The sequence below is a fragment of the Phalacrocorax aristotelis genome, chromosome 2 (genome assembly GCF_949628215.1).
Source record: "Phalacrocorax aristotelis chromosome 2, bGulAri2.1, whole genome shotgun sequence".
NCBI classification, from domain to species: Eukaryota; Metazoa; Chordata; class Aves; order Suliformes; family Phalacrocoracidae; genus Phalacrocorax; species Phalacrocorax aristotelis.
Genome location: NC_134277.1, coordinates 3,796,403 through 3,822,546, shown reverse-complemented (window position 1 = coordinate 3,822,546; position 26,144 = coordinate 3,796,403). Strand labels below are relative to the sequence as shown.

At 44.0% G+C, this 26,144-nt stretch overlaps 1 protein-coding gene across 3 annotated transcripts; it reads right to left on the bottom strand.

The window, feature by feature from the left end:
• Positions 1-1,100: 1,100 nt before the first annotated feature.
• SEC22C (SEC22 homolog C, vesicle trafficking protein) lies at positions 1,101-25,392 on the bottom strand. Of its 3 annotated transcripts, none has more exons than XM_075082207.1 (8): positions 25,278-25,392; positions 20,243-20,340; positions 18,773-18,982; positions 16,424-16,587; positions 14,731-14,913; positions 8,915-9,033; positions 8,255-8,320; positions 1,101-2,324 (listed from the first exon to the last, which is right to left on the bottom strand). In XM_075082207.1, the coding sequence occupies exons 3-8, from the start codon at positions 18,952-18,954 to the stop codon at positions 2,241-2,243; spliced, it is 798 nt and encodes a 265-aa protein (XP_074938308.1). In that variant the 5' UTR covers positions 18,955-18,982; positions 20,243-20,340; positions 25,278-25,392; the 3' UTR covers positions 1,101-2,240. The 3 variants fall into 3 exon arrangements, with proteins under 3 accessions (XP_074938308.1, XP_074938306.1, XP_074938307.1); XM_075082205.1 differs by lacking the exon at positions 1,101-2,324 and adding an exon at positions 2,791-6,499; XM_075082206.1 differs by lacking the exon at positions 1,101-2,324 and adding an exon at positions 2,791-6,499 and having other exon boundaries at positions 20,287-20,340; positions 25,278-25,369.
• Between the last annotated feature and the right edge of the window lie 752 nt (positions 25,393-26,144).

The window sequence follows — 26,144 nt, the reverse complement described above, 5'->3', positions numbered from 1 at the left end:
TAAGATGCATCTGGTCACAACGGCTGCATCCGGCTCGCAGCGGAGTCCCAGGGAACAGATAACCACGCAACAGCCGAGAGCTGATTTACGGATGCTCTAACCAGAGTGCTAATTAATATCCGACTCAGGCCACGCCTGACACCTGCAGCCAGCGTGTAGGTGTGACTATGAGGCAATCATCTTACCCCCATGAACAGCGAGCCACCCAAGAGCCCTCTGAGCTCTCTGGCAGAGCAGCGGGCTGCACGACGGGATCTCCCCTTGAGCAGGGACGCCTCTCGAGGTTACTGCTCAAGGCTGAGAGATTCCTTGCCGCAACAGATGCTCGGTAAGCGGCTAACAGTATGCTAAACTTTGAAATCTTAGCTAAGTGATATAAAGAATTGGTTGTGCACACAAAATCCTTTCAATAAAAACCTTTGAACAAGGCTGGGACTAGGATTGGATCCAACCACCCCTAGACTCCTCTCTGGGAAGGGGTTTAGAAAGCAAGGGGGGTCCTTTCTGACCCTCGCGACTCAACAGGAGGGTCTCACTGACAGTTTGTCCGACCCTGCCCTCAGTGCAGTAACCAATCAAGTGAACCTTGCCATCAAATCTTATTAAACCACTGTCACATTTACTAACAGATTTTGTTAACTCATTGTAATGTATTAATGTGTGCTTCTGCTTCTCTCTCTCACGAGGGAAGTGCGCTCTCACCCCCTCTTCCACGACACAGGCCCAAGGGAAGCGATATTACCTTTTACCTGCCCGCTCCCCCTGCAGAGGTTAACAGCTGCTCTCCTTCAACAGCCCTTCCTGAAGTGCCTGACGAATACAGGCACGTGGCCAATTGCTTTTAAAAGCAAACACCACTTGAGAGAGACCGCGCAACTGTCCCCAGCTCCCGCCTGGCCCTGCTTTTGGGCTTGCTCAAGGGTGGCCTTGGACACAAGAGCCAAGAGAGCCTCACGAGGACAGACAGGAGAACCAAGAGGCACCACGAGGAGGTAACACATTTCAAGACAGAGCTGCTCTTTTTCTTGTGGCCACTGCTTCCTTCCTCCCCCAACAGTTTTTGCACGCAATTAGGTCACATTTAGAAGTCAGCACACAGCAGAAGTTGAGTTACTTTGTTTAAAACAAAAACATGTATTTCTATCACCTTAGGAGTTGTTCTTCTCTTGGCACAGGGACCCTCTGATCCTCCCACCTCCTTTTATCAGCATCTTCAAAAGAAGAAGGGAGTTATAATTGCTTTCTCCCCTCACCTCAGAAAAAAAAAGGAAAGGCTGCTGTTCTCTTCTATTGGCATCTTGAGAAGAAACACGCTTTGAGCAATCATTTATTTACAGAACAAAAATAACATCTAGATTTCAAAGGGCAGAGCAGTTCAGAAGAATAAAGCGCTCTCCTCCCTCCCCTGCCATCAGCTTTCGCTTATTACTACCTACCGTCTGCACAACCTACTGTTCTGCCTCTTCCCTCATTACAGGGGCACAGACGGGCTTCTCTCTTCCTCTTCTGAGCGCGGCGATGCGTGCTGCGGCACTGTAACTGCCTCAAACCTACCGCTGGCATTGCCGTGCCGCAAGCCCGCACCCCAGCGAGCTCCGAGGCTAAAAGGCCAAGTCAAGGCAAAGGGTGGCATATATTTTTAGAGCTGAAGAATTTGCAGTTCTCCCAGATCCACTTTGCCCACAACTCCCTTCTTGATAAAGAATAAGCCTTCGAGATTAGTAAAAGTGTCGCTTTTTACACATTGGAAACCAGTGGAAGAACCCAGCCCTTTACCCACCTTGTTCTGCTTTTGCTACAGGTATCTAGGTATTGTTCCCGTGGAGGACCAGGGAGCGGAAATATGGGAAGAAACCAGTAGTTCCCCAAGCCTGATTTCTTCCAGCTGTTTTTTTACCCAGTTCTTTGGTTCCAAATTAGGCTGGGTCCTCTCTGAGTTCTGCCATTCAAAGCATCGCTCTCCCAAGGCACATTTGTCGATACCCAAACCCAACCATTCAGACGGGGCAAATGCTGAATTTTCTATTGCGTAAAGTCATTAATTTCTACAAAGCCTGATTGTTTTAAATATTTTTAGAGCCCTCATGAAAGGCGGCTGAAATTGGCCAAAAAAAGCCCACAAGCTCTTAGTACGGACTGACCGGTGGGCCTAACTAATAGGCCTAGTTCCATTAAGGCTGAAAATCTAACAGCAATCTGCAAAATCTCCATTACTCACTGCCAAGCAGCTGGTAAAGGACCTACAGAGCCATGTTTCGTCTCGCTTCGCATACTTCAACACTCCAAAACACAAGGTTTGCAGGAAAAACCATGTAACATGGTCTCTGAAAGGAAAGAGCAAGACAGTTAAAGCTACAAAGACTACCTACTGCAATCTGTTGCTTGGATAAGCAAGTTTCTATATACATATTTGTAACTGTATTTATAAAGTTCAGCTGATGAATCCGTCACTCTTCAGTGCGTAGGTGACCGAAGAAAAACCCTACCTAGATCCCCCTGAAGAAAAAGAAGCAGATTAGGTATCAGAGAGCACACTGCCTCAGGGAAAGCCACCCTCAGTTCATACAGCTATTCCTGTAAGAGACCACATACATCCAGCACGCACCACAACAGCCTTTGAAATCACTCTGGTTTTGAAGCTATTTGGTAAAGAGAAGAATTGAGCTTATTTTTTAAAATATTTTGGACACTGCCACATGAAACGCTAATGATGCGTATGAAAATCAAACGCTTCATCAGCCTTGTTTCTAATACACTCAGCTATTCCAAAACTATAGATGAAGACAGCCATTACAAAAAAGCCATTTATTAGATATATGTACATATATACATACACATGCGAAATGATTTTATACACATTTACACAGGTTCGATTATTAATACAGTGCAAAAATGTCTAAAAAGGTACCAGCCCACCAGTTTTAAGTTCTATAAACTTAACAGGTCTTTGGGAGGAAGGAAAAAAAAGAAACCAAAAACCCACAGAAAACGATCAGCTTCATAAAGTGACTAAGCACTGCAAATCTTTAAATTAATGAAGTTTATTCTTTGCCAATTTTCTTACGCTGAGCTGCTGGGTGAGGAAAAGAGTTTCCAAAAGACTTATCTTGAAAACTGACAGAATTAGGGAGATGCAATTCAAACTACATTATACAGTTTAAAGTCGAACAAAAAGGGATGGATTCCTGGCTGGGGATTTGATTCAATACAGGCATAATCCCACGTTATGAGTCAGATTTCATGTACTCAAACTGCAAGTCATTCTTTTTTATTAAATCTTAAAGCACTGAGATCAATGTAAACTATTCTATTCCTCTTGCTGCTTCACCAGAAGAAAAAGTTTAACTGTAGAAATACCATCCAGATAAGGAAGCTGTTCAAAGTACTAACGTTAAAAACCAAGAAATAGGTCAAACTACGCGTGCTCTGCCTCACCCCTGAATCAATCCACACCCACCAAGTGTGCAGATGCCAACGCACATCTATTAAGCCACGTAGATTCCTTCACATGGTTTACACACATTACGGGGGGGGGCGGGGGGGGGGGAAAGGTTGCAAAGCGATTAAGGCTAACAGCAAACCTGAGCTTTGTCCGTTTAGTAGAAAAGATCTCATTGCATCCTCCATCTAATCCCCAAAGCAAAGGAAGAAAAAACGTTTCCATGAAGGCAGAACCAAACCAACTCGTTTTGTTTGATTCTCCCGAAACACTTTCAGGAAAAAGAAAAATATTAAAGAAAAGCTGAATTTAATCTTTATCACGTTTAATCTTTAAGTGTGTTAATTACACAAGCTACCTCTCCCCTCCGCCCCACCTCCCTTACTGCAGAGCTGTTGCTAACATCACCTGGCGCAGGGGCTGTATTTGTTTTATGACAAAGCAACCAGTCGGATGCTCGGGAAGCATCAGGAACATTCTTGTTTCTTCCAATCTGCTCGATACAAGGATGAGGAATAAAAAGCAGAGAATGGTTCGCTGGCCCCATGCGCCCACTGTAAGGGCTCTGCGTGCCTTAAGCTATAGCAGGCTAGCTTTAGCCAAGCCTACGGAGAAACAGTAAAGCTCTTTTGGGCTCTTTACCCAGCCTGAGGCTAAAAGGGTCAGAGCAGGGAGTTGGGCCATACCACTAAGGTCCTTTCCACAAAGTTTTGTCTGCCTGTAGTATAAAATGCTTCATCATTTCCCCACAGGATGATTCCCCACGGTAACCCAGCAGGCTGATACCCAGCTTATGCTCCTGGAAAACACAATCATCATCAGATCCCGTATCCTTAATGAAGTATGACATTTCTAGTATCGGATTTCTAGGGGCATCCTTTAACCAGTTTTTTTTCTTTAAATTTGTAATCCAAACTCAGGGCTTAGCTCCCTGAAGTCTCTAAGAGTACCTTACCAAGTAAAACTGGGACTGAACAGCACAAAAACTTAAACCTTGTCAGTACTAAAACCCCCACATCTGTGGGGTCATCTGGGTGTTGAATTCTGGTGCCATTTCTCCACTTAAGCTCTGGCAGAAAACTGGGGTAATGACAGACAAACAACTGTAATCCACTCCCCTATAACAGAAGCATATTCCCCCCTTATGGCACACACCTTTAGCTGTTTTCTTAACTGGCTGGCTAAAGTATTCCTCGGTCATTCCTGCTAGACTAGTCCTCACAGCTGAAAGGATTTTGTTACGTTATTGTTAACAGTAAATGAGCTAAACATGGGGTGGGAGAGAAACAGCCACATTTTACTCCTGGAAAAAGCTCTGGCACTAAGACTCTTGATATCCTAGAAACTCTTCAGGCTGTAACGGGTCACCTGTCAATGCCACTGCTGCAGTCAGCTGTGTCACAGAAGTGCTTCCAGGGTGCAGCACCACAGCTTGCTGGTGCAGCAGCCCACTGATACTCATGTTTGCACCATGAGATTTCAGGAAAATTCATTGAGATGCAAGAAAGTAATTTTGTTAAGCGTTTCTGCAAACTCTGCATCACGTTAATCTCTTTGCAACCACTAGAGGTAGAGACTTGGTGAGAGGAAAATAAATCTTTGGTGAGAAATGTCTGGTGGAAGAAATGGGGCGACCAGAAAACAGTTTCCTAAGAAAAACCGCGCTTCCACAACAACACACCTATGGTTCTCTACATCTTCTCAGTTTGAGTCTCTACAACCCTTCAAGGACAGCTCCAACAAAATGCTACGCATTTTTTCAAACAGACAGCCTAAATTATTCATATATGTTCTAAAATGCCCATACGCCCCTCAATACATTACATACAAGAATACCCAGTGCAGCAGAGGTTAAGAATTCCAGCTCTGAAGTATTATACTCAAAAGTGCACAATTCATCTTAGTGTAAGAACTCAACACCATTAACTAAAGGTGTTTTATATAATAAAGAGAACCTGCTCTTGCTTTCCATTACTGGAAATGGCTTTCTACTCACCAGCTATACATTTTCTTTAAAAACGGTGGAGGAGTCAGCGGCCCGTCGTAAGTAGGCTTGGAAGATTTATCATCTGCACAGACCAAGCAAACACGGAATTACCCTTATACCAAGAGTGACCTTAACCAAGGAAATGAAGGCCACTTGAGCTGAAAGATCACTTATATTCACTTGGTTTATTTTATGCTGCCCCAAGTGTATTTGCAATTAACCAATGAGCACATACTTAACTACGATGCGCTGTTTAGCCAGGAGATGTTTATAGCCTTTATGGTTTTTAAGAGAGCCACAGCTTTTTCCTTTCCCTCAAAACCTAGAAAAATTACCCTGAAGCTCATCCTAACAAATTTTCCCATTGATATTGAACTCATCTAGTTATGGCAAAGAACTCCTTTACTTACATTTACCAAGAATCTTAATGCTTAAGAAATTCTACAGACAAAAATGTTTCCCACCACTTTGTCTTCATTTTGCTATGCAATTTTACTATTTTTGGAAGCACTGACAGGGCAAGACATTGACCTGCCAAACTGTTACAAAGCCAGTAAGACAAATGGCAAAATGCTGTCTAGATGGTATTAGTAAAGGAGTAAAAGCCTGTTTATGGCAAGGAGAACCTCCATCTCTTGATGACACCTGTCAAAACCTACCGTGCACAATTACCACATGCCATGTTAAATACAGCGACACTCCTCACCGTCTGTTTGACATGATTACAGTATCCTACTTCATTTCAAGTTGCTTTGAAATATCCTCCTTGTAATAACCATTGTCACAAATCTTTTAAAACACTCCAAGCTATTTTTTGGCCAGTTTAATACAAAAGAAGTTGCAAAAATAGAGTAGCAAACCCAAAGTCTCTTTCATACTCCGCAGTCAGGCTGTTTCTCCATAAGCTGCCTTGTCAGTATCTGATAAGAAGAAAGAGATGCCACTCCTATGTGAAAGGCTATTTGCCAGAGGTTCCGTAATCCGTACAAGTAAACGTTGCATAAACAAACAGAGAAAAGGAGTATAAACGTCTTCACCTTCCTCGCCGAGCTGTAGAAGAGGTACAAGTAACACTACAAAAGGACCAGAGAGACAGCATTAGCATTAAACTATGTACACATAGACAAGAGACACAGCTGGAATTGGTGGCGTAGCCGTCCTGCTCGGATGTGCCTGCCATTGCAGCCATGGCTACGAAGCTCAAGGCTTCCTTCAGCTCCTACATTGAAAGGCCCTCCAAGAGTCGCCGGAGTGGTGGCCTCGACCCAGTCCCTTCTGGGTGACCGCAGACATCAAAAGGTGTGGCAGCATGACCGGTGTCCCTCGTGCCTGCCTCAGCCTGGGTTAAACAGAGCCCGAAAGCTGAGCCAGCTTTCAAAAACTACCTCTAATTTTTGCAGGGCAAAGGCTCAGAAGCAGGAATGCAGCAAACCCAAACCTGCTTCTGCCATATTTGTTCTTGGGATAAATGAAGGACTTCATTCACTAGGCCGGACATGGTAGAAAAGACCGTCACTTCTGTTAACAGGTTTTGCTGGGGTTTTGGGGCTTTTTTTCTTTTTAAATTCAGGAACAGGTGGAACCCACTTGCTAGGCATGTGTGAAGAGCAACCGCCCTTACAGGAGAAAACTAAAAACTCACAGAGTGCTGGCAGAAGAGTTACTTTTTTAACTCAGGCAGTAACAGATCATGCTTTGTCACTTAAGGTCACAGTTTCCAACTGTGCTGATGACACAAGTAGAGATCAGCATGCAGAAAGCACTTCACATTTGAGCTCAATTTATGCACAAGCATTTTGTGAAGATGACTGCTATAGATCAAAAGGATAAGAGAGAACTCTTCCTTATTTAGCTTCTCTAGCTTCAGGTACTAAACAGAAAAAAAAGCAGGATGGAGCCTTTCTTCATGAAGAATGACTTGTACCAAGTGTTTAGATTCAAGCTAATATCTCCATCTTAAAGCTCGGCTGGGAGCAGAGGTGTAAGAAGGCCGAAAGACACTAAATTGTATCTATTATGATACAATAAATATCCAGTTTTAAATACCACAGATAAACAGAAGTCTTTAGATAGGAGTCCCCAACTCATTAGCCAAATGAAACACTACTAAGCAATACACCGTAGGCATTATGTTATTCCTCCTGTCAACTAGTGACCCAACTACAGCAGCTTCCTACGATGACAGGCTAAAAATTGAAGATTTTGCAAAAAAAAAAAATATATTGCCCTCAACTTGAAAGGTTGTGGACCAATGGTTGAGGCATTTAAAAAACGTTTCAAGAAGAACACATTTGGAGCATATAATATTTTCCTCATTCAAACTCTTCTGCATAAGGATGTCAGAGAAAAAATCCATTAGAACAAAAAAAAATAATAAAATCTATGGATCAGGAACCGCATTTGCCTCAAGAATTAAAAGTAATTTTTAAGGTAAATTAAGCCATTTTCAATAATGTTGCTATTCTACATTTGCTTAGTCTTTCAAGGTCATTATGCTACTAAAGCCCATCACTGTCTGCCACTGTCAGAAAGACATCATGTCTACTCATTTGGGAAAGACCATCTTCGGGCTAGCGCTTATTTATCACACTCGGCCCCATTTGGCACGTCAAAACATGAAACCACTGAGAAAGCTTGCAACTGCAATTTGCCAAGGGTCAGATTGTGCCTTTAACTGTATTTGAGCCACTCCACTGGAATACCTCAGTGGAATCACCTCAGTAGGATAGTAGAAACCAAACTGTTCCTCTGCTCAGCTGAATATTATTTTGTCTTGTATATTCTAATATCACAATAATCAGAAAACATTTTATTTACAGTTAACATACCTGGAAAACACAGGCTAGAAAAGGTAGAAGAAAAGCTATCACATTTCCAATTCCTTCGTGGTCCTCCTGTTTGGATTAAAAGAAGCGACAAACAACTACGTCAGCTACAGTTTTTCGCAAGTGCCGCTTGATATTTTAGAACGCTACATTTCACCAAGTACCTCTCATCCTAGTTTATGTTGATTGACTGTAACAGTGTTAAACAGCAAGATCAATATCACTGAACAAGATACCAAGAACTGAGGCTTATGCGACAATTCCTGCTAAATAAAACTGTGCCACCCTAGAATCGGGACACTTTTTTTCCCTCTTTTTTAATAAGTTGTTTACAGTTTCACATTTGTTTAAGAAAATTACACAAAAAAATCTAGGACAAAATACAAGAATGAAAAAAAAAGATCCAGCCCACCTGGCAAGACTAAAATATTTCTCTAAATTTTAATCTCCCTGGAAAAGAATATAACGTAGTGTGCTATGATATACAGCAAAACACGAGGTCCAGCAGGTGCACAAGGAATTGTACATTCCCTGGACAAACAAAACATTTCTTGGGGAAAAATGTGTGCTCTGCGACGAAGCAGAACAGCCACCCTTAATCTGGTTACCCAAATAACTCCCCGCCTTGGACTCATTTACAGGCTTCAGTTCAATCAGGGTTACCTGAAATGAATGCTCTGCTAGGTGAACTCCTCGAATGAGATTCAAAGCTCCACACATGATGTTCAGAACAAGTGACAGAATCCCCAGGGGAGTCACACGCTGCATTCTGTAGGTAGGGACTTAAAAAATACAAAAAAACCACCACCCATTACTGAAAGTTAGCACTATTCCTTCAACTCTTTTAACTTAAAATGACTCAAATCAGCTTATGCGGGTTTTAAATATTTTCTAAACCTTTCTTGGCAGCGGAGAGCTACAAAGATGCTTAGGGGACTGGAGCATGTCTCGTATGAGGAAAGGCTGGGAGACCTGGGCTTGTTCAGCCTGGAGAAGAGAAGGCTGAGGGGGGATCTCATCAATGCCTATAAATACCTGAAGGGTGGGTGTCAGGGGGATGGGGCCGGGCTCTTTTCAGTGGTGCCCAACAACAGGCCAAGGGGCCACGGGCACAAGCTGGAACACGGGAAGTTCCACCTGAACATGAGGACAAACCCCTTCCCTGTGCGGGTGCCAGAGCAGGGGCACAGGCTGCCCAGAGAGGCTGTGGGGTCCCTTCCCTGGAGACATTCACCCCCCGCCTGGACGCGGCCCTGTGCCCCTGCTCTGGGTGTGCCTGCTCCAGCAGGGGGTGGGACGGGATGAGCTCCAGAGGTCCCTTCCAACCCCCGCCATTCTGTGATTCATGCTTGCTCCAGAGAAGACCAGTTATGAGTAGAAACACCTTTTTCTGATGCATTACACTGTTCAGTTCTTCAGACATCTAGAAATCAGCAAGAGCTCTGGAATACTTTTTAAGGAGAATAAGCAATAGAATTTGTTCTTAAGGTATTTGGCATTAGCGCCTTCTTTTATGCTACATGTAGATATTTTTTGACTGTTTATTTCAGCAGATTAGTATACACTGACTCTTCACAGGTCAGAGAAAAGCTAGAGGCTTCATGCACCCAAAGGTCTGGGAAAGAGCTTTGATTTCTGACACCCATAGAAGCAAGAGAGCAATTCTTCTCTTCCTCAATGGGGAATTAAGTATTTCTTCCCACCGACAGTCTGAGGGTTCAGTCTGATATACAGCAATTTAGTTTCACCTGAGTAGTTTCCATACAGCTTTTGGTGCCCTAGTCAAGCGGTTGCCAGAATATGAGCGTAGGAGCCACGGACTTTGATCCTCTGCCACTAGAATAGTTGTTGTAGGAGTTGCCAAGATGATACCACCCAGTCACAGAGGAGAAAGGTCTGTCACAGAACAGCTGCTATTACCTCTGAGCCTCTCAAACTGACAAAACATGGTCAAAACTGGGGCCTAGGAATTAAACTGGATGCTATAGTTTTGGCCTTGAACCACGTTTTACAGCACATTACAATTCCCTTCCTCCCACCCTGCCCACGTTTCACAGGTAGTGAATTACCTGTCCTTTCCTACCTCCTCCGCTACCACTATTTCCTCTAACACCTACACACCCAAATACCATTTCTTTAGGATTCTCTGATATGCACCTAATTAAGGTCAAAGCAATTACCAATTTGTATTTAACTTTGGAATCCACCGCTTCTAAGTCAGGGTTTTGGCTGTCCAAAAGCTCACCTATTTTTTTCCCTAGCTATACTAGCTAGCTCAGCAAGGGACACCACACCTAGATACTCACCAACATTTCTTGCCCTTGGATCACCACACGTAAAACACTCTCAGCACAACAGTAAGAAGGGTAATTTGTACCTCAGATACCAAATTCAGAACCTCTCCTGCACCAACATCCATAAGATACAGGAAAGGATGAATGAGCCCTTAAGAAATCTCCCCAGCTCTCAGGGTCTTCTTCCTCCACTCCAGATGTAGCCAGCTCCTGACTGCTATAGGTAAACTATGCAACACAGCAGAGATCACCTCCGGCTTCATTTCAGTGACTGATGAAACACCCTAACAGCTTAAATATTGCAGTACTGCACGGTTTTAAGATAGGAAAACACTTGTGTCTTCTCGTTCAAGAGAGATTTTGATGGATGATGTAAAAAACTTTGGTGCCAAATTAATATAGGGATATAAAGTGTCTTTTATAACTCTCTATGTAATTAATTTGTCTGGCATGCATTCATACATCCCTAATTTCATCTCCAAAGCAGCTGCAAAAGGAACTGTATTAATCCCATTTGATATGTCACATCATGTAGCATTACTGTATATTATCGTCATATGGACATTCACGTGGCTAAATGGTGCAAGTCACCCCACCGTTCAAAGGTGATTTTGCTTGTTCGCTACGCAGTGAAATCTAAGGTGCGAACACTGAACGTTGCACTGTACAGCTGGTACAGAAGCTGTACCAGCACGTTTGTTCGTTCGCTGACCTGAGTGTTCAGTTTCCTATTATTTTTGATGAATTAACTACTGTTGCAGCTCTGTATCTCTCTCTCACGGAAATTTCCTAACAAAGACTACTGTTTCTGCCTCCTCCGTTTCTAAGCTTCCCTTCAGAGGCACACAGCATCTCTCAAACAAAGAAAAATTATCAAGGGCAAGCATCATTCGTCGTACAGGATCTTGCAAACTATACACGTCAAGAGTTCCCGTTCCCCAGGGAAGAACAATGCAAACCTCAATATACTGCTTCTGCAGCATGGAAGAGGATGTAGAAGTTACATTTTTTTTGTCCAGTGGGATAAAAAGGATTGCTGTCACAGATGCAGGGGAGATTTCGACGTCCAGTTGCTCAGGGTTCAGATTTTGTGAAAAATGATCTGTAAATTGTTCACCGTGGAGCTTTATTCCTGCTGCAGCATTCTGGGGTTTAATTCACTAACTGAAATTGCACAGAACAAGAAAGATGCATACTACTAGGAGAAATTATTACTCTTCCTTACGTGAATTCAATCATATTTTTATAAGCAGAATTTCATGCTAGAATTGCTTATTACATTAAATAAGGGGACAAGGCAGTACAAGCACTCTTAGTCCAAGACAGCACAATTTTGCACGAGCACGATTAAACGCTAACTGGGTTTCAAACTGATTTCACTCTTCATAGAAAAGTTATGCGCTTCAGAGTACAAGAACCATACAGAAGATGTTCTGGGGACTGTGGATTACCCAGCACCCCGGAAAGACACACCTGCAGGTCTGAACGTGTACTGAACAATTCTGTGAGAACAGGCTCACACAATGAAGAAATTGAAACTTCTGCCTATAAAAGCTTTCCTGAGCAGAGGCCTCTGGCTATTTAACCGGAGACTGACACGAACGCCTCTACCACATTCCATTCTGTCTCTTCAAGGCATAGAACAACAAGGCCTTGACAATGAGTCACATACTCCAAGCTCCGGATAAAGACAGCACCAGGAGCGAAAAATGAAATCAGACTCAAACATTGTAAAATGAAATACAAGCGCACAAAAGACAGAGATGTGAAACATCTTCAAAAAGCACCTTAAAAAGGACTCTGTGAAGGCCTCCCCATGTGCCTACAAAAGACTAAGAACATTCATCAAGGGGAGCACAATGCTGCATAATTTAACACCATGCTTACCAAACGAATAGCACAAATTGTTCTTCTACTTCATAGAGCCAGTTCTGATGTGAAAACTCTCCCTCTTCACAGAAAGCTACTTACACTTCACATTTCTTCTCTATACACACCCCATCCTCCGGACCTCTACCAGCTGTGCCCATATCCAGACACAAGGTGAGGCTTTCGCAACAACAGCTGAGGTTGTGTAGACGTTGGTCAAGGAGACGTTGCTAGTGTCTTTCTAGCAAGAATTGGGTTGGGTTTAGTTCACAAAGGAAGGAACAGAAGAAAGAAGACAAATTTCAGAATTGAGAAGAAAGAATTTAAAAGGAAAAAAAAAAAAGGAGTGGGGAAGCTCTTGTTCCCATATATACTAACAAGGACAGAACTGCCCTGACTTTTCAGACTCCTTTCACACTAAAACGAAGAGACGGGGGATGTGATTGAACAGCTCAAAAGGCGACAGAGACCAGCTACAACCACATAAGACGACTGATGTTTTGACCAATCCACTGATTGATCCGTCTTCACCCTTCAATGTAGACACAACTGAATTCTGCTCTCCTGCAACCACAGTGCTTCAGTTATGCTCAGGAAGTCTCCTGTATAGCAGAGCCATAATCTAAGTAGCATTAATATGGGAACAAACACTATCCACACGGCTAAACTTAGAGGAGCAAAGCGGGATTCAGCTGGCAGGTAATGATGAGAGGAGAGAAACATACGCCAGGAAAGCTGACTCCAGCCAAGGGAAGCAGATGATCATAAACACATCCTTAAAATAAAGGCAGAACACTCTGTAAGAGTATTTGGGTTAGACCAGAGAGAACAGCCAGAAATACAAAGCCAGATGGAAAGTAAAAGAAAGCAATTAAAAATATGGGGGAACCGCAAAAGTATTTCTGATCTAGCTTGCAAATGTTTACTGGCAAGGAAACTGTTCACACTAGTGCGAAGAATTTCTAAGCCCTGTCATGAAAATATTTAACCTTCAAGCATGGTCCTGAGGAGCGCTGACAAATCTGACTGGCAGATAAAATGTTTTCTGTTCTATTTTTTCTTCCTCCTGGCCACTGCCCCTCTATATTTTAACTTAAAATTAGATTCCAGCTCATCCATCAGAAACAATAAGACTAAGCAACTGGAACTTAATTTTATTAATGTTTCATAACCCAAGAACAACAACAACAACAAAAAAAGAGGAAATACAAGCTCATGGCACTGCAGCTGCATTTAAAGCACCATGCTAATAGGATTAAAAGCATTTCATTTCGTTTCGTAGAGGAAGGGCAGGCCTTTGACTATGCAACCAAAACACAAATAGGAATATACCAATTTTACAGTAAATAAGTAGAGATTAGTACTTCTAGAGCAGGCAAAATGTCAGTATTCATTACAAAACGATCTCTTGTGAAGCCTCTGTGTGTTCTTTACACAGATATACATATCCTCTTTCAGAATTTTAGTCAAATGCATTAATTTTAAAGAGTAAGGTAAGAAAAGAAAGCAAAGAGAGGAGAACAACCCAAGATAGATGGTCTGGGAATGAGAGTTTTACCCTCAGCTCATATTCTTCTCATCTTTTCTTTCCTCAAGGCTGAAGCAACTCATTCAGACTGTAATTATGTATCTTCTATTAGAGTTCGCAACAAGCAATGCATTAGTGAAGCTTCTTTTGTCATAGAAAATTTAACAACCAACTACTTTAGAAGCAGGAGAATTTAACGTGGAAAATGTCAAGTCCAGTTACAACCAACTGTCCATACAGAGAAGCTGATCTAAGTCTGGAAAAAAAAGACACTGCCACAAGTCCTTAACGGCTTTGATGCCTTGTAGCAAGGTGGGTGTCAGTCCCTTCTCCCAAGTGACAAGTGATAGGACAAGAGGAAACAGCCCCAAGCTGCGCCAGGGGAGGTTTAGATTGGATATTAGGAAAAATGTCTTCACCAAAAGGGTTGTCAAGCACTGGGACAGGCTGCCCAGGGAAGCGGTTGAGTCACCATCCCTGGGGGTCTTTAGAAGTCATTTAAGCGTAGTGCTTAGGGACACGGTTCAGTGGTGGACTGGGTTAACGGTTGGACTCAATGGCCTTAAAGGCCTTTTCCAACCTAAATGATTCTATGATACCTGCTATAATCTAAATACCATATGTTGTTTACTATCATAGAAAGGCAGTCTTTTTTCTTGGGTTTCATACACAACATATATTTGTACATTTCTCTGTACAAAAGGAACCACTGCTGTTACATGTTTTTCTGTTGTTTGCAAAGTTAGGTTAAGGGAGCCTACTGTCACCTGCGCATAGTAGTAACTTACCAACCTCCACATGAACGCCTGCATGCCCACCATTAGTCATCCCATTCATCAGCTCTGTATCCTCCAGCTTCAGCTGAACCGGGGGCCAGAACTTCAGCTCCTCCTCAATCTTCTCCCAGTTGGCCTTGGCTCGAGAGCCACTCGCACAGTTAAAACGGAATTTTACTTTCTGAATAACGTTATCTGAAACAATATAAACACATGCTTCAGTTAGCTCTGGAAAAGTTAAGCGCTTTAGGTAATTATTAATCAAATCATGGCATTCTTCTCTGACTGTTTTTCATTTCTCCATTTTTTTATGTATTAGTTTCTCCGGAATAATAATTCCTTCGGTATGGAATCTTAGGTATAAGATTCCACTGACAGTTAGGGAACAAAAATACCTTTCCTAGGTATTTTATACCGCACTCACTCTCTTCTGGATACTTTAAAGCTCAACATCCTGCCTGCCAGTGGACTGGAAACAAGCTTTCAGATTCCAGGGTAGATGTAACACATACCTTAAACTACCCATGAACTACCATGAGATGCAATTCCACATCATGTTTTAACAATGTCAAGGATTAGAGTTCTTTTCCAGCACAGATAAATTAATTCAACCTGTATTTGAGTCATGAAGCCACTCTGACTGGCAGAGACAACTCCACAGTGATTCCACCAACATCCAAGCCATGGATCTATGTACGGATCACCCTGCTTCACCTCTCACACTTTAAATTTAATACCATTTGCAAGCAAATCCCTTTCCTCAAATGCAGCTGCTGGTTTGACAGGCGGTGCGCTGAGACTAAGTAGAGAATTTATCCAAGCACAAATTGCTCACACCTCCAGAGCTGAAATACCTCATGGGGATACTGCTACTTCCTAATTTTTTGTGCACATATTTAATCTTTGCACAATATTTAATTGTGCAAATATATTGGCAAATTCCAGCTGTTTCAAATGCTTAGGGAATAATAATAATAGAAACATTTATTTTGCTAAGATGTCCTATAAGTAAAACCTGTATCCTTAGGATACTGTCATGCTAGAAGACTTGCACAGGTTGACCACAGCTCCTACTGGATATGACAGGTATGTAACAGCTTAAGCATGAGTTCCGAGACCACACAGGAGGACTTTATGTTGTGCTAGAATACACAGTGCCATCAGCATTCCTAAGTGCAACATCTTACCCTTTCCCGGGAGAGAATTTATCACTGTGAAGGAATTGTATTTTTCAAAGCTGTGAGGTTCAGTAGAGCAGCTGCTATTTGGCAAGAAAACCATTTATATCAGGTTAAGAAAGAAACACTAGGCATGATTGTGAAGTATTATGTGAATCCAAGTCATGCCAGAAGTAAAGCTGCCCATAATAATCTATTCTGTTTCCTTTTTTCCTGTACCCATCTGTCTCCACTTGTCAGATATTTTTTTAATTAAGTTAGAAAGTGTTTTGAGATGTGAATTTCTTTTTCTTCTGGGCTTCTTTATTAATCCCTACAGCATTTTGTTCATCTATTACGGGGGCTCTCAGGAACTGCAAAACCAATAATCTAATGCACTTACAAGACCTCCCCTTCCTCCTACACATGCATGCAAAGGCACACACACAGATACGTTTTTATGATCAGGCTTTGGCCAGGAGACATTATTTAACATCACAAAAGTAGCAGACAAGGAATTCTCACTACTAGAGAACAAAGTTACAAACCAAATTCAAGAAAAGCATATGGTCTGGAAGCTAAACTGATGCTTGTTGTGTCGTAGGAAGCAGCAAATTCCCACCGAAGCTCCTCCAGGAAGCAAAACGCCATGATGGTCGAGTAATTGCTGGAACAGATTGCCATGCAGGCAATACCCCCAGAAGAAAGGAAACTGAAATAGAAAAAAAGGCAAAAAAATGTACCATCAACATAGAAAGGTGGAAGAGTCACACTGAACATGAGAAGTAAACTATGCTTTCTGTCAAAACAAAATGTACAGACCGCGCTGAGAGAGCAGGCTGTAAAATTGTACCATTCGCACTGCTGTAATAGCCCTGCAGATCTAACGCTCCTTCTCAACTCATTCGGTATGCCTCAGCATACGAGAGATCACAAGACAGATTTCATCAAATTGCTACACCAGTAAAAATTGAGGACGTTATTTTCCTCAGGTTGGCTTTAAATCATCTTAACAAGAAAAGAGATGGCCGGAAAACATCACAGGCGAGAAGATTTTGAAAGGAAACACAGCAGTTTTCCACAAACAACAGTAAAAACAAGCAAGCTCGTTCACGGGAAGCAAGCAGATGTATTCCTTGCTCCCCTTGAATATGACATCATCGTAGTAACAGCAACAGATAGTTGTTAACTTGCACAAACCAAGATATTCAAACACTGTTACTGCTAAATCATCTGTAACAAATAATGATGAGTTTGTACCAGAAACAACCCGATAAAAATTCTGCTCCAAAGGGGGCCACTCTAACACTGAAGCCGTACTGATGCACAACTTTCCACTTACAGATAGCCCAAAATCCTTCTAGTAAACTTAACAGAGGATTCATCTGACCAAAATGTAGGCCTGTACTTAAAGATTAAATAAATCACTGGTCGAGGCTTCATTAAATAAGATGGGAGTCAGGGCACCTAGTTCAGACGGCAGCACGCGAAACGTAGACAGCTAAATCCCCACCATCATTGTGGATTTGTAATTATCTCTGAAAGACGACTGAGGAGATCTTCCCTTACAGGTTAGCTATCTGTTAGCAATATCTCAGTATAAAACCAAAGCTTTGAAGCTAAACAACTACTCTCTGTATCTTCTCTCTTCTCTACTATTTATATATTTCATCCCTCTCATACAGAAATACTTGTGGTTTCTGTTTTATCACATTTTTATGTATTCGATGCCCTGGGTACTTGGGATTTACGGTTTGATTAGCTCTGTTACAGCCCAGTTACACTGGGTACGTTCCCCAAATTCCTTTTCTTTCCCAGCTCACAGCTGAGGATCAACACCATGCCTGCGTAAAACCACCTTTTCCCAGTTGCGAATAATTTATAGCCTTTTGCCACCTATCTATTTGGGCTCTTCTCATTTCAGAGCCAGATGCATAGCTGCTTCCGTAGAGACTACAGAAGATTACAAGCAGTAGGACGTGTTAGCGTTAAAGGGCACAAGTTCGCTTCGAGGGAAAAGGAATTAAAATGCTAATCTCTGCTTTTGCAACTGATTCAGTGTAAGTTCATGTATATTCTGCCTCCAATCACATCCCCAAAAAAGGATACTTAGTTTTAGCTCAGGGTCACTCTAAAGTTTTCTTACATTTGCTAACCAGAAATGCAATCACAAGCTACAACTCATTTTTAGAACTAACCTAAAATCAATAGTGAATGAAAATTCTCATCTCTGAATGAAACCTTAATTTCTTAAGATAAAGACCAGCAGAATCTTCTCCAATAAATAACAGCAAAGATTTGTAATTTCTCCATACTGGCTACTGTCACTATGCTTCAGGCCTCCTCAAGACATCAGCCAGAGCTTATAGAGACTTGAACCCTGCTGGTTTTCAGAAAATGGAGTGGGCAGCACGTAGGAGGGAGTTCAGGGCAGTTCATGCAAGCCAGGATCAGAACTGTAGGAGCCTGAGAGAAGGCATCAGCAAGACTTGACAGTCGCTGAAGAAAAGGGGTTGGGCTTTAGACTAAACTAAGTAATTCCCAGGCACTAGGATGACATCGTAGAAGGTATTTGTAGAAGTCCAAGATACTCCAATCGCTCATAGTAACAAGCACTGCCCATCGAGCAGAAAGCATTTGCTACCAAAAAATGACAACTAAAATAAGCAATTCTTAACATATGCTTACTAAACTGAGCAGGAGCTGAGTGGCTGTGGTGCTGAGGAATAAGGTTTCAAAATACTGCTTGGAGGTTACAATCTAGACATGCATGTCGGGATTTCAGATTGGAGTTAGGCACTATAGAATACACACAGTCCTTAAAGTTCAAGTAATCCCCAGGACAACAACTTCAACATTTTAAGAAAAAACACAACCAAACAAAAGCAGGGTCTTACTGTATGCTAAGGTCACGTCCTTTTACCGTGCCTCGACTTGGATACTGCGCCAGAACTGAGGATAACGCCTTTAATCTCTTTCTGCATTCCAGAAAGTCCTGGTTGAAATGAAAATCTGTGGAGGCTGAGAGGGGAAGTCCATCCCTCACCCGCACCACACAGGCAAAGAAGATCATGGACATTCTCCACTGGAGTACTCATGAGGACAACCTGCAAATGAAATATTCAATTAGGTTAATGGCACGTTAATGGATGTGATATTAGTTAGTTACAACCCAATACGCTAGCCAGAAATGTGTCAAGGTGAGAGTTTATTCACCGCTGCTGCTGAACGGCTACCTCTTGTAACACCACTGCCACTGAAAGGCAATGAAACCGCTCTCAAATGTCACGCCGTGCTCATTTTTTGCCTCTCTCTGACAAAAAGGTGAGGTGGGTGATTTGACACGGGAATTATCTACCTCAAAAATATCACTATTTTCCCACCTTTTGATTTACCTCACACATCAGAAATGCTGCACAGAGTTCTTAAAGCTATTTATGGGAACTAGCAAACTCCCACTGACATGCTGCATCTTCACTAGTGTTGCAACTAGTTTCATTAGTGATGCAGTTGTCTGATTTTATAGGATACACACAAATACAAAAGCAAATTTTAGGCTATAGCCTGCCATGCTCTTTTTACAGAATCAGCTATGACTAAATATAGAATAAAAGTTGCCCTCTCTTGCCTTAGAATCAGAGAATGTCCTGAGCGGGAAGGGACCCACAAGGACCATCGAGCCCAGCTCCTGTCCCTGCACAGCACACCCCAAATTCACACCATGTCTCTGAGGGCCTTGTCCAAGTGCTTCTGGAATATCGCCAGGCTGGTGCCGTGATGCCTCCCTGGGGAGCCTGTGCCAGGGCTCCACCACCCTCTGGGGGAAGGACCTTTCCCTAATGCCCAGCCTAACCCTCCCCTGGCACATCTCCCTGCCATTCCCTCGGGGCCTGGCGTTGGGCACCAGAGAGCAGAGACCAGCCCTGCCCCTCCTCCTGCCCTCGGGAGGGAGCTGCAGAGCGCCATGAGGCTGCCCTCGGCCTCCTCTGCTCCAGCTGAACAAACCCAGGGACTCCAGCCGCTCCTCGTACGGTTTCCCCTCTAAACCCTTCCCCAGCCCCGTGGCCTCCTCAGGACACTCTCCCGTAGCTTTGTACCCCCAATGTCCTGCGGCGCCCAACGCTGCCCACAGCGCTCGGGGTGAGGCCGCCCCAGCGTGGGGCAGAGCGGGACAATCCCCCCCTCGCCCGGCTGCGATGCAGGGCTCGATGCCCCCCAGGGCACGGCTGGCCCCCTCGGCTGCCAGGGCACGCTGGGGGCTCGTGTTCAACTTGCCATCAACCAGAACCCCCAGGTCCCTCTGCAGAGAGACTCCTTACTCTTTAACAGGTCACAATCTCCCATGAAAAGTTATTATTGGGATTTACCTGGTACATTCAGAACACACAAGAGATCTGTCCTTCAGACATACCATGGGTATTCAGTGCAAGACGTTAGAAGGCTAATGCAGGAGCTCACATAATCTCTGAAAGAGGACCATAATGAACATTTTAGAAAACTAACTAATGACCTATATGTATATACATATTTACAGTGTAAACTATTGCATGCAGTTGGTAAACAGAACCTAGAAAGCATTTTGCCTAAAGGAACACAAACAACTCCTTTTTTTTGGTCCCATATATCAATACCTAGGTGCACTCAAAGATACTATGAAATGATATGCAAAATATTTCTGATGCCCCAATCGCTGTTTTAAAGTTATCCCAGCTTCCTGTAGAAAAGGAACTCTAAATCAGTGTTTTTAAGTGATTATCAAAAACAAGAAAAAGAAAAAGACAGACATTCACTCTGCTTCAGGCAAACTGCATAAATGAAGCATTAGGGAAAAAAAAAAAAACAGAAAAAAATCATCACGCTGTGAACGCAAACTCTTCATAGAGGGAATGACTGCTTTAAACAGTCAGTCAAACAATCAAAGAATCAAAAAATTCATTACGATGCTCAAAGTTTCTTTGAAACACATGTCTCATCAAGTGTTTTTCTTGTCTGAGAAGGTAAGAGCCCAAAGCCTCTTCTAGTTCAGGCTTTCATAAACTCTCATCTATAGAGCTGCTCTAACATTTACTAAGGGTTGAGTTCTCACCACGGGCTCGTTTCTGCTCCAGAGGAATCATTTCCACAACTTGTAGGAACTCTCCCTTTGACAAAAGGTGGTTGCAATTTGCCAGCACGTTAAAGCAACTAACAATTGTCAGAGGAATTGACAGAAAGTGTAATTGCACACAACTTGTTTCCTTAGAAAAGGAAATTAAAACTACAGAAGATAACACGTCACTTGAAAAGTCTTATTATCAACTTTTAAAATGGAGATTAAAGAATTAGGTGTTAATTTTTTTCCCACTATCCCTCTCACAGTTGTTCTCCAGTAGTCATCCAAGCTGTAAAATCAAACTAAGCTCACCAACTCCATTTCAGCATGCATCAAAAAGAATTTCAACAATAATCAAGATTATTACACATCAGCTTGAAACATCCCATCAATCTTCAATGTGCTGCGCTTGCAACCATGAAAGAAACAGTGCAGAAAGCTGCTTAAACATCAAAGTGAAATGAAGGCAATGAAGAAAATTGCCAACTCCAAATTATTAACTTTAACACAGTCAACTTTTAAGTACAGTTGCTCAGAACAGCACAGTTTCATGGTCAATGGTTGGCAATGCTGATGAAGCGTGACTCCAAAATACCCCACTTGACAAACATCGCAGAGGTGAGACACTGAAAATGGAAAGGCACTGAACCAAGAAACCAAAGACAACTTCTAAGATGTACCTAGCCTATGAAATGACTCAACTCACCATGCCACTAACAGCACAAGTCTAAGATTCAAAAAATCACCTCTGTGTTCATCACCTCTAGTTCACCAACTGAACATACATGGCATTCCACTTTCCAAGACATACAAACCTTCACGCTTTGGGGCCTAAGGCTTTCACTAAATATCAGCTGCCCACCAGAGGGATTCTCTGTTCTCCTGTGAAAGATCCGGTATCAGTCACCATCAGGCAGACTTCCAAATTAAGTGTCAGACTTCACTGGAGAAATGAGTCAATGCTCCTTCCTCGGAGAATACACCTGCTGTAACATACTCTCAGACTATCACTGCTGTATTCATCCACAAGGTTTGATTTATTGTTTTCTAAATCTACCTGCCTGTGAATTTTTAGTTTTCCCACCTAGGGAAATGAGGCTTACACATCCAAGCCGTAAGTGCAAGTGGGATAGATACCTTTTGTGCCTTTTAGTTTTGTGAAAGCAGGAAAATGAGTATAAAAGAAACAGAGAAGAAGGCTGATGCAGCGAGTCTAATCTTAACAGACAGCAGGTGAGCACAGCCTCAGGGCAAACAACTGGAAATGCGTTCACTCATTCTGCTTCTTACAGAGCTCCCATTTACACGGCCTAAAGGAACGTTTGCATAGGTAACACCCAAAAGAGCAAGAAGGTGTGAGGTTTGAGAACGGTACCTGTAAAGACTTCTGTTGAGTTAAAAAAATATATACAAGTTTTTCATAATTCAGGCGTTTATTTCATAGGTAGCACAGGCTTAGCTAAAAGAGGCGAGAGCCAACATCACCCCACAGAAGAGGGCAAAGCCTAAAAATAAATTCATGCAACTGGTTCACTTGTTTTCTATGTAACTCCTACCACCTATCGCTCAAACTCACCCAGCCCTCTCGCATTCCCCAGCCCACCTACTCTGGCACTGCACCTGCATAAGCTTTGAGTTTTCTTTTTCCTTTTCCACAAGCCTCTTGCTACCTGCACATCAGAAGGCATTCTGTGCCCATGTCAAATAACAGTTACTACGTCACCTCCCTCAAAAGTGTAATTACTTGCAGGCCAGTTTTGCCACGTCCCCTGTAAGTGAACACATACTATCATGACTTACTGGGCTGACGAAGGCGTGCACACAGCAAGTGAATCTATGATCTCAGCATTTCAGATCGACCTGCCCTTTCCTCCTCCAGTCCCTCTCTAACTGCATACGATTGGCAGCCCAAAGTATCTGCAACTGACTTTACGTGGCAGGCCTTTGAACTCAGGTCCTGAACTTTGACCACGTACTTGTGCCTTTTGATTAAGCAGATATCAAACCCTGCGGTGTTCAGAATTAATAACGTCATGTCAGCCCAGCTATTTTACTGGCACAAAGCAGGCAAAACCTCGAGAAATATTTTAAACAGTTGTTTCAGAACACGTTATAATTTATGACTGAAGTAAACAAAGCCTGTTTTTTCATTCTTTGAAGCACCTGTACATCTAACAACGCTTCAGACGAAAACCGTTTAGTGTAAGACTCACATAAATGGTACATATTTACCAGTCTTACAACAAACAAGACTCTTCAGGGTATTCCCAGGGTAGGCATCTAAGAAGTTACATGAAGCACAGTTCCTCCATCCCTCACTTCCTAAGTAGTGTCCAACTCTCTCCAGTGACTATGTAGGGATTATTAAGGCAGCCTTAATCAGACCTCTTACACTTTACTACACAGTTATGCAAGCTCCTTCAAATAAGATTAGACTCAATTCACAAGCGCCACGCTTCTCCAAATGCTAGGCAAATTCCTACCTTATTGTCTGTACTTAGAAAACAATCTACGCAAAAGGCTACAAAATCAAATGCAAACCAGTACTTAGTTCATGGGAATTATTTAAAAAATGCTGGTCTTTCAGAAACTATTTTATCTAACCATCAAAAGCAGAAGTTTCCTTCTAAGAATGGCATAACACCATCAGGGAATGTCTTGTTACCAGGATCTCTCTCAAGCATTTTTCTTCTCTCCCTGCTCAGCATCGCATTTCCCTTCTTTCTAGAGGCAGTACATGGGACAGTTTTAAACTCAACAACATTGAACTGTTTTGTCAAGTTCTGATCTTCCTCCTGAAGGAAGGGCAGAAAGATTTAGTGAGTGTTACCATAGTCCAGGAGGCTCCCGAAGCAGTCTGTGAAGTTTTTTGGACACATGATTGCTATAACATGGTCATAGCTACTGTACCTAATGCATCTTTCCTTAGGCAGGTAAGCTTCAGAGGGAGTCACAGACAGATACAGGTGGGATGCCAGAATATGAAAGAGATTCAGGTTCACTCAAACACAAAACATTTAAGAGAGCTGCAGCTCAAGCGCTGGTTTCAGCCTCAACCAACAAGAAGAGAAAGGCACTGAGACATGGTTTACGAGGGAGAGTAACTCTTTGCTGGATCACGAGGCGAATTTAATCGTCTTCTCACATATATAAAAAGGCAAATCTGAAATGCTGTTACATTTCTCATCTTCTAAGATTGCAGTAATGGTATCCATCTGCTTCCTCCCAGCTCCTCTCCCTCAATACTCACAGCAGCTCTGACCAAGCTACTGATACTACAGACCTACAGTGCAACATGAGCCACTCTCCAGATTTAGCAGTGAATAAAAACACTTTGAAAGCATGACGATGTCCCAACTTTGAAAACACGACTTGTGGATATCAAGAGCCTATAGGCTCCTATAAACCCTACAGGCTTTAATTTATCCCTAAAGGGAGGCATGTAAAATCTCTTACCATCACAAATCTCCTGTCTACACATACTCCTATGAATTACCAGAAATAACGCACGTTACACACACCTCAAACCTCAACATTCAGTTCCCCCATCAACCGCACTGCCTCTCAATGGACAGTCCTCCTTGCCCAAACCATGGCGTAATAACTCTGTGAGGCTCTGAAGCTCTACATCTATCTTAATCTCTCACAAAACCCAGCCACCTTATCTGCTCCCAAATATGCACCAATGTGTACCCTGAAGCCTCCTAAGAGCCCCCAGTTCACCTCCACACCGCCACCAGCCCACATAATGACCCTTCCCATTCCCATCCTGTTCCACTCACCATATTACACATGCCTACCCTCCATTCACCTCTCTTCTCCCTGACATTAAGTGCCCCAAAACACCCTTCCCCACACTCTTCAATAAACTCAGACACCTTGACAGCCACCCCCCTCATAAGGGCACTCTTCCATACTGACAGCTCTCCCCACACACCCCTCAGGCACCCCATTCACCCCCAAACCTCACTCCCACCCCACGGGTCCCAAGCCTTCACGTTATCCCACCTCACCTCACGACATCCCCAGCCCATCCCAAGTCCTCCTACACCCCTCAAGCACTCCAAGGAACCCCCAAATGCTACATCCGTACGATGGGATCCCAACACACACACCCCTCACCCCCCCTAAGCCCAGCCTCCCCCCTCAGGGCCCATCCCGCCGCCAGGCTCCTCAGGCACCGCACAGACGCGGCCCCGCCCCGCCGCCTCCCAGCCCCGGGGACCCAGAAGGGGACGGAGAAGGAGGAAGAGTACGACAGACATAGACATCTCCCCCCACCCCCCACCCGGCACCCCTCCGCCGCTCACCTTACCCCGCCCCTCGCCGCGGCCCCGGGCCTCTCCCCCCTCACGACGACGACGGCGGCGGCGGCGGCACCACAACACGCCCCGCCCCGCCCCGCCCTCTTCCGCCCACCGAGGCGGCGGCGGCACCACAACACGCCCCGCCCCGCCCCGCCCTCTTCCGCCCACCGAGGCGGCGGGTAGAGTGCCGGCGGCGCGGGGTACGCCGGGAAGGGGGAGGCTGGGGACGGGCCGTGCGGTTAGGCTCGCATCAGTTAGGCTGGCTCGGCTCGGCTCGGCTCGGCGAAGGCAGAAGAACCCCAGCCGTGTCGGCAGCAGCGGGGTCAGGGCGCGGGCTGTGGGCGCCATCGCCTTGGCGGCAGCGCTCGTCCGGCCGAGGCCGTGGGCGCCGCACGGAGCCTCCGCGGCAGCCAAGGGACGGGGGGCATCGGTGGGATTTTCATCGGCTTGGGTGGCAGGTCAGCCGCGGAGCGGTGGTACCAGGCCCTTCTGGAAGCCGCTGGTTGAAATAAAACTGAGCTCTCTGGCTCCGCGCCGGGGCAGCCTCGCCCCGAGTGCTGTGGGCAGCGTTGGGCGCCGCAGGACATTGAGGGTATAAAGCTACGGGAGAGTGTCCCGAGGAGGCCACGGGGCTGGGGAAGGGTTTAGAGGGGAAACCGTACGAGGGGCGGCTGGAGTCCCTGGGTTTGTTCAGCTGGAGCAGAGGAGGCCGAGGGCAGCCTCATGGCGCTCTGCAGCTCCCTCCCGAGGGGAGGAGGAGGGGCAGGGCTGGTCTCTGCTCTCTGGTGCCCAACGCCAGGGCCCGAGGGAATGGCAGGGAGATGTGCCAGGGGAGGGTGAGGCTGGGCATTAGGGAAAGGTCCTTCCCCC